The sequence below is a fragment of the Callithrix jacchus genome, chromosome 21 (assembly GCF_049354715.1).
Source record: "Callithrix jacchus isolate 240 chromosome 21, calJac240_pri, whole genome shotgun sequence".
Classification (NCBI taxonomy): Eukaryota; Metazoa; Chordata; class Mammalia; order Primates; family Cebidae; genus Callithrix; species Callithrix jacchus.
The window spans coordinates 36444398-36456824 of NC_133522.1; the positions used below are offsets into that span (position 1 = coordinate 36444398).

The following is a 12427-nucleotide window of genomic DNA, read 5'->3' on the forward strand; positions in this document are numbered from 1 at the left end:
AGTACTATAAAGGGAAAAATACAAAACAAGAACTTTGGAGGTTTTCCAGATGTTGGGGCTCTCTCCAGTTGCTCCCAAGAGATACTGGGTTACTTCATGTCTACCATGTCTGTGCCTCTGATCATCCATCCACCACAGAGTTCAGCCAACAGAGGACTAACAGCTACTCTTCACTTGATTTTGCTTTCTTTTAAGTGTGCACAAGCCATGCCGGGCACAGCAGCTCATGTCTATAACCCCAGCACTTTGAGAGGCCAAGTGCTGGGCTTGTAGAAATGAGTCGGGACAAAGACCTGAGGTCAGGAGTTCGAGACCAGCCTGGTCATCATGGTGAAACCCTGTCCCAGTAAAAATACAAAAATTAGCCAGATGTGGTGGCGGGTGCCTGTAATCTTGGCTACTTGGGAGGCTGAGGCAAAAACATTGCTTGAACCCAGGAGGCAGAGGTTGCAGTGAGCTAAGACCACTCAATTGCACTCCAGCCTGGGCGACAAGAGTGAAACTATGTCTCAAAATAAGCAAACAAACAAACAAAAGAACATCAAAAAGGAGTGCACAAGCCTAGAACACAGAGGAACCTCAAATATCCTCTACTTCTAGAGCTCTGAAAATACAGAAGCACCTTCAATAACCTCCTTTTTTGCTTCCTTTTATCCTCCTCTCCTATCCCTATTTTCCTTGTCCATGTCTGTTTGTTTGTTTTCCCTTCAGGAATAAAGGGAGCTCATGAACAGAAAGTTCACCCAATCCTGTGATACCTTCCAGAGGTTAGATGAAGAAATGCTGCGTGAATGCAGATTTGCCTTCTGTATGCTATTTTGTCATTCCTTCAACCTCCAGCAAACACTTTAAACAGAAGGAAAGGAGGAAAGCAATGGTGGCATCCAAAATCAGGATGGGGCCAGACTTCCTCAAAGTGATATGGAAAGGGGGCTGGGAAGTGCTGGGTAGGGTCTGTGCCAACAGACCTAAGTGAGGAAAGGCACTCCTGCTTTCATGCCCAAATGTTGCATTTTCTAAACATCCTCTACTTCTAGAGCTCTGAAAACACAGAAGCACTTTGTACCACCCTGGCTCACAATGTCCCCCTCCTGTGCCTATAGTAACCCCGAGACCACAGTGGGCAAACACACCAAGGGCTGGATGTCAAGAGGAACACACCAGCAGAAATGCTGGCAGGCCATCAACAGTGGAACACCAAGGGAAATTTGGCTGAGGGCCATTACAGGAGAGCTCAGCCACCGAGGGACCTGACACCAGGGAAAACTGCCTTTCCACTCCATCCCCTTGTGGCTCCCCATCCACCTGCTGAGAGCTACTTCCACCACTCAATAAAACCTTGCACTAATCCTTCAAGCCCACATGTGATCTGATTTTTCTGGTACACTAGGGCAAGAACCCTGAGATAAAGTCTTCTCTCCTTGTGATAAGGCAGAGGGTGTAATTGAGCTGATTAACATAAGCCAGCTGTGGACTGCTAAGCTGAAAGAGCCTGTAAGATAAATCCACTGGGGCTTCAGAAGCTGTAAACATTCAACCCTAGATGCTGCCATGGCTTCAGAGCCCACGGTCCCCACAACTTGCCTGTCTGCATGCTCCCCTCTAGGGGTTTGAGATGCAAGGCACAGAAGAAGCGAGTCACACCCTATTACATGACCTGTGAGGGTGATAAAGGAACTCCTCCCCTTTCAAAAATGGCAGAGGAGGAAGGATACTCACACTCACACACATCTTCTAGCATGTTCTCTTTTCCCCTTATCTTGCTTTTTGCCACTAGGCTAGGATTTGATTCCAGCTTGATAAAGGCCAGCCCATGGTTTGCATCTGACCCATTGTTGAGGCTTCCAACTTCTGAGTGAAAAAGCTTCCAAATCTATTAACAGCTACAGCCAACTTTCACCCAGATGCCCAATCAAAGAATGCACAAAGGCAAAGTAGTTACCATTTAGATAGGCTTCTGAGATGCTTGATTTCAGGCAAGACATCTGCATGTCTCACTTCCCTTTTTATCCTATCAACGTCTATCTGTGGAGTGCCTTCTACATCCAGGGACTGTTTCTGTGCTACGCACATATTCATCATGCCATTCATTCGATTTCTAACTGAAGTCCCTTTTTCTTCTGCTTCCCAATTTCAGCTGTCATAGTCTGTCAAAATCACTATTTGCTCTGGTATTTATGGTGAAAGGAGTCATTACTAGTCATCATGAGACCATCTGTACAGTGTCATCAGGTAGTGACACGGCCTCTGTTCAAACTCTAAGATGTTCCATCTCGCAGGATGGATATTAATGCCACTAAATCCATCTTCAGCATTCCTGAATAAGAGCATTTGTAAGAGCTATTACATCTTTGCAATAGCGTGAAGAGAGAAGACAACGTATTATTATCAAGGACCGCACCTTACAATCAAATTACAATAGTGCAAGCCGAAAACAGATTACCTTTTCTCTATTTTTAATGTACTTTATATACTTTGACAGACAAGCCCTGTCCAGAGGGGATTACAATGGTCAGATATATAGTAAGATTTCACAGGGTTATGAGGATTTCCTGTGGGGTCCTGGCTAGATGTTAACCTTTTAACTTAAGGAAGTAATTTCCAAAAATGGTGGTACATCAGAACCATCAATGAGGCAGCCTTAAGAGGAATTTAATCATTTTTTTAATTAATCAAATATGTTTTGGTTTATTTGTATGTTCTAAAATGACCCATTGTTCATATCCGAAGTTAGACACCACTGATTTAAGCATTTGCCCAGCATATAAAAACCAATTCAAATTCTGCTGGCTTATAAAGTATTTGAAGTCAGAGGAGATTATTTCAAATCACTAGATGATGCAGGCAGGTCATAAATATAAGTGAGGTGGTTCAGTGGATTTGAGATTTGTTTGATGATTGATGCTTCATATTCTAATCCATTGTCACCAACATGATGTATTTTCCTATTAAACATGAAAGAATATTTGTCAAGTGCACAAGGAAACAGTTTTCAGAAATTTTCTTAAAACCCAAAGCTTCTTAATTCATCTCACATTCTCTCACTTCTGATAGACACATTAACTGACACAACAAAGTAGTGCAGGCTTGATGTGTTGTCACACTGAAATTTGGCTGTGGAACTGGGAGACAAGAGGGGTGGTTAGAGTTGTGGGGATGATAAGAAGCATGTCCCACATCAGTGGAGCAGCTTGTCTTCAGTTCCAGCCAACTGTGAGCAAGGAAACCCAGCATCACTAGACTTTTGGATATTTTTTTTAAATCACAAATCCAAATTTTTGTGAATCTTTTGATTGTTGAATATTAGCAACTATCTTACAGTTTAATAAAAAGCCCATGGGGGCCTGCATCTATGAGATGAACAAACCTATGTGGGCTGGATTTGACAGAGGACCTATGCGCTTGTGGTCTATTATTTTAAGTGGTATCATTCACCACCACAGTACTGTAGAAAAAGCAGGATATGCATGAAGAGGAGAAGGGCACTATTGTAAAGCCGGGAGGAAAGTTAGAAGGGTGAGCCCTGATCTACACATTGGTTGACTTCGTTAATTTGGTTAACACTGGTCCTATTTCCATTCAACAAAAAGTTACCCTTAGTTGTGATAGGATGACTACTTTCAAAAAGTTCTTTGGAAAATGGGGATTTGAGAAGGAAATGGTCTTCACAGCATCATGTGACCTAGAACTGTTCTCCTAGCTGCCAAGAGCTTATAGAAAAAAATGTAGATATTTAGAGTATCACAGAATAAAGTTGTTAAAAGTAGCTGTTTGATGTGCAGGAAGCTTCTTTGTCATTTCTTTGACTTATGCAAGTTTTATATAGTGAGTTCTAAAGAAAATTCCAATTAAACATACGTTTACATTAAGAAAAAGTTGATACTTTTAGTATCTGTTGGATAATTTTATTACCTTTTTATTAAATAGATTTGCAATTCTATGACATAAGCCATGGCTTTATATTTCTTGAACCCCTGACATCACATATTTGCACAGGCTCAGACATCTTGGGCAGGGCATGTTAGGCAGAGGCAGAGACAAACGTAACTTAATGAAGGGTAAGTTTGAGGGTCCTTCTCTTGCCTGACCTTTTCCAAAGCTCTATTAGCACTCCCAGGGAGACTGGAAGGAACCTGCTGCTCCAGCTATGCTGCTGTGACTTGAGAGTCTCTGGTGGCGTCCTCAGGCTGTGGGCGTCTCCGGAGGGCTGCCTGCACTATTCTAACACATCTAGCCCCCAGCGTCGACCTTATAAACCTTAGAAGCGTTGGAACAAAGACACTGCTTTGCCACAAACTAGGACACACCTAAAACCCCGGATCCACAGCTGTTTGTAGCCGATCCTCATACAAACATCCCCCATTGCCAACAGACACAGGTGGGAGGTAAACCAGGGACATCTGGATGAGAGGCGCACAATCTCAGGCTTGAAGCACTGCTGAAAAGAAATGACAGAAGATGTTACAGCTGTGGCACTGCTCACAAGAAATGGCAATGTAAAAAAAAAACACTTTTCTGTGTCATTAAAAAGTAATTCAAGTAGTTTTGATATACTATTTCTAAAACACACTGAATTTTACTTCCATTTGTTCTGCAGAAAATCATGTTGAAAAAATCATTGTCCTATGTGGAGATGATCCAAGAGGATGCAGCCAAAAAATATAGGAAAAGGTTATAGATGATGATGATAATGGTATATTATTGTCTTGATTTTGTGATGTCTTGAGTTTTGTTAACTTTGGAAGTGTTTATTCTATATTAATATCTGTGTTTATATCTATTATTATATTCATAATATGGTATTTTTAATGAGGATCCCCAAATTATATTTTTCCACACCCACACAACCTAAATCCATCTCTTTAAAGAGGGCTGGGACAGAGTCACGTCCCACAAGAAGAGGGAAAAACATAAAAGCTGGTGGCATTATTCTGGAAATACTCAGAAAGCATTCAGAATACTGAGGTGGGGGTTTTGAGGTGTTATAAGCATGCAGGCTCCAGGACACTTACAAATATGAATGCATCATACAAAAGCTATTAAATACGTCTATTTGAAAGCATTTTGATTTGCTTTCAGGATGGACTACCCATCAGTTAGCTGGAACCCTGGCAGTCCTGATCATCCTTCTGCTACTGTGCTTTATTTCCTACCTTATCTTAGCAGTGAGGTGAGGTTTGCTTTTTCCACATTTGTCCATATTGATGTTTTTCATTTTTTTTGGCTTTTGTTTTGATTTCTTTTTTCTAAACACTAATTTTTTTTTCTAAACGTGTTCAAGATGATATCTGGTTTTAGTTATCTCTCAATCCCTCTGGATTACTTTTACATAGTCCTTGAGACAGCAATGATAAACATTGCTTATAGTAAATAATAGACGGCAAACTATTTTGGAGAGTGTGAACCAATAAAATTTCTGCTGCTAGGCCACTGACAAAAAATATGAGTACATTGCCATCCCCATCCAAGACAGAAAGAATTTCCCAGCCAAAACAGGAGCAAGTGTGTAAATCATGGCCAGAGAAAATAAGAGGGGTCTTCCTGGCCATAATGGAGTGGACATTAATCACATACAGTCATAGCATTTGTAACATAAATGTATTTCATTGACGCAGAGCTGTAAAAACAAAATGAGTTCTTCCATAAATATAAGATGAAGCGTGTTAACTGCAATTACAAAGATTACTAAGTTACTTATATGCAAATGTGGGAGCTCAAACACGTGAAGGATGACCCTGTCAGGTGCCACACCCACAGTTGAAAGTATATAAATGGTCCCTTCCAGGAGTGGCATCCAAACTCAGATCTTCTCAGTGTAACTCAGCTGAACTCACATCTCCCGTCAACATGTCCTACAACTGCTGCTCTGGAAACTTCTCCTCCCGCTCCTGTGGGGGCTACATGCGCTACCCAGGCTCCTCCTGTGGCTCTTCCTACCCCAGCAACCTGGTCTACAGCACTGACCTCTGCTCTCCCAGCACCTGCCAGCTGGGTTCCTCTCTCTACGGGGGCTGTCAGGAGCCCTGCTGCGAGCCCACCAGCTACCAGACATCCTGTGTGGAGTCCAGCCCCTGCCAGACCTCCTGCTACCGCCCGAGAACCTCTGTGCTCTTCAATCCCTGCCAGACGACTTACTCTGGGCCTCTAGGCTTTGGCTCCAGCAGCTGCCGCCCCCTGGGCTATGGATCTAGGAGCTGCTACTCAGTGGGCTGCGGATCCAGTGGCTTCAGATCCCTGGGTTATGGAGGCTGCGGCTTCCCTTCCCTGGGCTATGGATCTGGATTCTGCCGCCCAACCTACTTGGCTTCTAGGAGCTGCCAGTCTTCTTGTTACAGACCAACTTGTGGATCAGGCTTCTATTATTGATCATCTTGTTAAACTGCTAATTTTATTGGCCGATGCCATTAATGTCTCTACTCATAACCTTTATTGTCTTCATCTTGTACAGAAAGAATTAGCCTCTTATTCTCTAATTATCAAGTTCTCAATTTGTCTTTGGCCCCAGATACTGACTGGCAGGCTTCATCTGAAAACCTGTGTACTAACCCAAAATAATCTTGAAGTACACATTAAAGTTAGAATTTATATTATTTTATTTTTTCCACAATTGTGGAAAAAGTCAAATCATTTTAACGAAATAAATCTACTGGTCTGATATTCAGCTATGTTTGTGGTGGTTTTTTATTGCCAAGTTTTGGTTGTGACATATTTAGGGGATTATTATGAAACAACTGGTATATATATAGGAATAGGTTTGAAAACCATATGAAGTTTGGGATTCAAACAAACTTTTGGGGGTTCAGAGATTTTTGTTACTCAGACTACAGGTAGTAGATGTCTACTAAATACACAGGCTTTTGTTCATTAAAATCTCAGACTCGGGAATTAGCTTGGTTCCCTTATGAAATGTTGATTCTTGTGACAAGGCCAATAAGAATAAGGTAGAAAACTAGCTGACAGTTATATCAGGAATCTTCAGGGAACAAAAATAAAACTTAGATCTATATGGTTATAGACATACATACAAGCAAAATTGAATTGAAGACAAATCAAAATGATTTCAAGTAACTTTTTTAAAGTCACCCAGTATTTGTTGGCAATCACGATCAAATGTCTGTATCTTATTGATGAGAATTCAATATGATCCAATTATCTACACATGTGTAATAAGGGATACCTATTTTTCTTTTTCTGGTAAAATTCTGTTTTCTCTTGCAAAGTAGTTCCAGAAACAGGTAAATGTGAAAATAAATAAACATAAACCTATAAAAACTTTAGGTTCCTTTTTCAAGGAAAAGAAAGGAGAAGAAAAAAAGAGTTCAAACAATGTTAAATAACTGTTCCCATGCATTATTCCTTTAGACTGTAAAACAGCGGTTAGAGAAATAGGTCCATTATACATGTAAGTATCATTAAATGTAAAAATATGAGGACACAAAGATGATAAGGAATGCAGAAGGGAAAACTTATTCTATAATATCTTAAAGGAGCTGCAAATTTTTGACTTGCAAAGACAGAAAAATTGGCGGCTAGAAGTCTGGGAAGATTATATACAATAAGCAAAGCAGAAAAGGCTGAAAGTCTGTGCATTCAAGGAATGACTGGAAATGTAGCTCAGCCACAATGCACAGTGATTTCATGTGGTGTGGTAAAGACCGATATGGTCCTTCAAACTGCCAAAGCAGTCTTGAGATTGAGCACTTTCATTCCATTTTCTCTTCTAATCACTTATGCACTTTTTAAAAGAAATCTCCTATGCAATGATTAGGGATAAATTATTAAGTTCATACCTAAGGGTAAATAAGTTAAAATCAAATGCTCACAAATGAAAAAATATATATAACTAATGTCTTTTGTTTAGAAAATCTAGACAAGGAAAATACATGTGAAAATATTCAGAAATTACCAGGGCCAAAATCTAAGAAAGGTCTTGATAAATAAACAAACAGAAAGTCATAGAATTTGTGACTACTTTTATAATAGGAATGTGGTTAGATTCAAAAGAGAGGCTGAAGTTCAGCTCCAAATCATTTCAGTATTTAGGTCACACGGAACTTTTTTCTACATAGGCTTAGGTCGCTTTCTTCATTCAGTCAATGTTAGGTGGCAAAGAGAACCATATCCATTCATCTCATCAAGTATTTTAGCATATAATTAATTTCCTTACATGTGTACAAGGAGGAAACCAATTATCCACTGTAAGAATTAATTAGGGTCATGAGATGTAGGGTTTCACCTTTGTGGATCTAAGAATCAAATTAAACATGGATGGAAAAAGCAAGCTTTTCATATCATCAAAAATGATTGTCTCATTCATATTTCAACACACATTTGCAGGTGCCTAGTTTTCTCATTTTATGTTTTCATTCTAATATTTTATAACCTAAGTATCAGAAAAAATAATAAAGTGGTAAGATAAATTGTCTATTGCTAAGATTTCAAGCTAATAGCATAAAGATATCTTTATATAGAGCTAAAAAAGGAGAGTTCAAAAAATTTCCCTGTTAATTTTTAGATCTAATCACAAGAAATGTGCATTTTATGAACTTACAGTGATTTTACACATAAGGAAATGAAGATTCAAAGTGGATCACGGATTCACTAGAGTTCCCGGTCTTATAAGAAAATCAAGAGTCGAGATTTCATGAAAGTTGGAGACTAATACAAGAAGCAAAAACACCCGTAGTGTAGTAATGATTAAAGAGAATTTTCAGAAGCTGAAATCAAATGAACAAAGCAGAGATGTATAAATGTACTCCTGTTCAGCAAATTATTAGGAATCAAGTTATAATTTGTATGACGTAGCAATGAGAAATCAGTCTGCAGATATATGATATGTACCCATTGTTTGAATTTTGAATGTCTTGAATTTTGGATCATATTAACTTAGAGTTCATCTTCTCTGATTCATACACTATTAACATGTTTTTCTGATCAGTCATTCCTACTCTAATTCTTTACCCATCTAAATATTATCAAGAACTTTATAAAATAAAACTTTTGTCAAATGCTATGTAAAATAATCTATATTATATTCATTTATTTTGCATAAGCATATATTCATGTTGAACAATTTAATATAATACAAAACATGTACAAATACATAATAAATGATGAACTCTCTTGCACTTCCTGCTACATATTAGGAAGCAGAAGACCTGTAGTTGTTTTGAGCTCTGAAACATATTTATCACTTAGAAACACCTCTCTGGCCCAAAGACCCAGGTTTAGGTAGCATCAGGTGCAGGAAATGATTCTGCCTGTCTAAGTACAGATTTAAGCGGTCCTGTTAGTTTGACTAAATCTGGCAGACTCTACGGTATTGGGTGTATCTGTAATACAAAAAAAATGCAATGTGGAATTTACGGCAAGCTCCAGTGGGAGAATCATAATGTAGGCATATGAATGTGTATAGCCAGGCTTTAAAATCTTTAAAATCTTTAGTGGTGAATTAACACATCTATGGAAGGTCAGCTTTTGGGATATGACCAGGCCCTGGGAGAGATCCAGAACTTGGGCATGGGGTAGAAAGTGATCATCTTTACTTAGCTCACACCTGGCTATACTGGGAGACTGGAATGCAGCTGAAAGAGGAAGGAAAAATCTCAAGCTGCATTTGCAGACAGATGGATTCATTATGTGGATGCATTTAAACAGCATGGTGAGCAAAACATCACCTCTCTTGGCAGGACGTTAGGTTTAGTCCCTGGTTATCTACTTGGTATGAAAAGAAAAATGGCCGCATTTGATGATACTTCTAGTATTCCTGGATGATGAAAATTGAACTGATAAACCGGTTAGTGACCCTGGAAGGGAAAATATTAGAATATTGATACAAGAAAGTCTGGCGTAGACGTGTAGCTGGTCATATGTGAGTGGACACACAGTGTGAAGATCTTTGCATGGCTTCTTAGTGCTTACCAGAGTGCATCCACCAGGGAAGAAGAACAAAAATACCAAATAGACAAAGTGACTGTGCAAGGTGGTGATAGCCAGACTTTGTCACCATTCCACAGATCATGAGGCTGTAAGAAGGATATTTTATATTTTGGGAGAAAATTATGAAATGGGAAATGACTTTCAGATGCACAGAGCTCACTCCTAATCTGAGCAGTAAAAAGCCTGAGTCATTTTAGGATGCAGACTTTTCTTTAATTGTTTTCCTGGTTCATCTCTGTTTCTAGCAATTTCTCATGATGTGTTATCCTTTCTCATTCTGTTGGATGTGAGAAACACCATATAATAATATGTAATAGATGGAAAATAAATTTGGAGAATATAAATCAGCGGCAACAAGTAGAGTCAGTCATTAGAAGCATCCTTGCAAAAGCCAGAGCTGCACCACTGATTACTTGACGCAGGAGAAAAATGACAGACAGAATCCCCAAAGTACAAGCAGAAACAAATGGAGTCATGGCCAGAGAGGAAAGGAGGGGCCTTTTCAGAACAGGAAAGGATGGGCATTATTAACAAATACAACTAGATTTTCTGATGTAGAAATGTTCATTGGCTTTGTGCTGTAATAATAAATTCTAGCATCCATAAAAATAATAGAAAGCCAGGAAACTACAATTGTAAAAGAGACTAATGACTTACACATATGCAGGAGAGGGTGTATAAATGAGAGAGAATTAAACCTGTACTGTTCCATATCCATTGATACAAGTATATAAGTTGCTCAGTTCGCAAGATGGCCCTAAATCTGAGAATCTTCTCATTGTAATTCAGCCAAACTCACATCTCCCATCAACATTTTCTACAACTGCTTCTCTGAAAACTTCTGTGGCTCTTTCTACCTGAGCAATCTGGTCTACAATGCTGATATCTGCTCTCCCAGTACCTGCCAAATGGCCTTCTCTCTCTACAGGGGTTGTCGGGAGACCTGCTGGGAGACCATCAGCTGCCAGAAATCCTGCATGGTATCTAGCCCCTGCAAGATGTCCTGCTACCATCTGAAGAATTCTGTGCTCTGGGGCCCCTGACAAGTGACTTAACTTGCATCTCTGGGCTTTGGGTCCAGCAGCTGATGCTCCCAAGAGCTGTGGACCTAGGGGATGCTCTTCACTGGGCTGTAGACCTAGGGGCTGCTCTTCACTGGGCTATGGATCCAGTGGCTTCAGTTCCCTGGATTATGGAGGTTACGGCTTCTCTTCCTTGGGGTATGGATCCAGATTCTGCTGTCCAACGTATTTTCCTTCTAGGACCTTCCAGTATTCCTATTACAGACCAACCTACGAATGTGGCTTCTACTTCTGCTGATCAACTTGTTGAGTTCCAGTATGCTTTAAGCCGTTATCAAAATGTCTGCTCAGCATTTCATCATGTTCACTGTTTCCAGTAACAGCTATCTTCTTCATCTTTGATCACCAGTTTCTTGCCCAGTCACTTTCCATCAAGTGCAGGCTAAAAAAGGCTGAATCTTGCATTCTTAATGAAGTGACTTAAACCAATAGTAAGGGTAAATTCAGCACTGCTGATGGAACTTATGCTGATTTATATTCTGCCAAAATTAATAAAAGCTTAATCATTATAATTCAATAAATTATTTTATTCTTATATTCAAATACATTTTATGGTGTCATTTATAGGTTATTGATCAGAATTTGTTTTGAGTTTGATTTGGCAAGTTAAATAAAAGCTCAATATGCATTTGGGAGTAAATTTTACCTGTGGATTTGATTTAATTTATTTTGAACTATGGGTATTTGTTTTCATCCAAACTATAGTTACTCAACATTCATGTTTTCTAGCTGAAGAGTTTTATAAATGAAATTCTTAGAATTAGGAAACACATTGATTCATTCAAAGAACATGGGTCGTATCTATGCTGACAGAGGTAACTGTAGAGCTGACAGATTCTCGGGGAGTTTAGTGAACTAGAATAACATTTATGTTTGTGTAGGTTAATAAATGAATAAACAAATAAATAAAAGATCTATTAAAAAAAGTTTAAATAACTTTAAATAAGTTTATCCAATACTTCTCATTAAAAATTACTACACTTACATATCCAGTGTTGAGTCCCCACTGTAATTTATTTTACCATATGGATAGAAGAATATAGATAATAATTTTTGGTGAAAAGGACATACTTCCAATATGTTTATAATTTCTCATCAATGCTTTTCTGAAGTGCAAACTAAATACAGACCCCCCCCAAAAAAGTTTTTTATATCAGCAGACTTAACTATTTCACTTGGATTTCAACATAAAGCTGGGATACTTTGTGCTTATTTTTTCAGTAACATTCAGCAAGTTACGTAGTTCAGGAAAACATACGAAACTAAGATAAAAAGGATTACTAAGAAATATAAACCTATTGCAGAAAGATAGCTTTTAATGGTGTTTTAATCGAGGCCCAAAGAATAATCCTATTTATTATTTATTTAGCCCATCAAACAGACCTATGGCAAAGACCCTTTTTAAA

At 38.9% G+C, this 12427-nt stretch overlaps 1 protein-coding gene and 1 long non-coding RNA gene across 2 annotated transcripts in view; one reads left to right on the forward strand and one right to left on the reverse strand.

Moving 5' to 3' along the window:
* Nucleotides 1-637: 637 nt before the first annotated feature.
* The window catches only part of LOC144580630 (uncharacterized), a 34188-nt gene continuing 22398 nt past the window's right edge, over nt 638-12427 (reverse strand). The window contains exons 2-3 of the long non-coding RNA XR_013530542.1: nt 4308-4438; nt 638-2945 (exon numbers count right to left, since the gene is read on the reverse strand). This is a non-coding gene — a long non-coding RNA (uncharacterized LOC144580630). The remainder of the gene's footprint in view (nt 2946-4307; nt 4439-12427) is intronic.
* KRTAP13-1 (keratin associated protein 13-1) lies at nt 5797-6661 on the forward strand. Its single transcript, XM_008986556.4, has one exon. It carries the CDS (start codon nt 5848-5850, stop codon nt 6364-6366), a length of 519 nt encoding a protein of 172 aa, XP_008984804.1. The 5' UTR covers nt 5797-5847; the 3' UTR covers nt 6367-6661.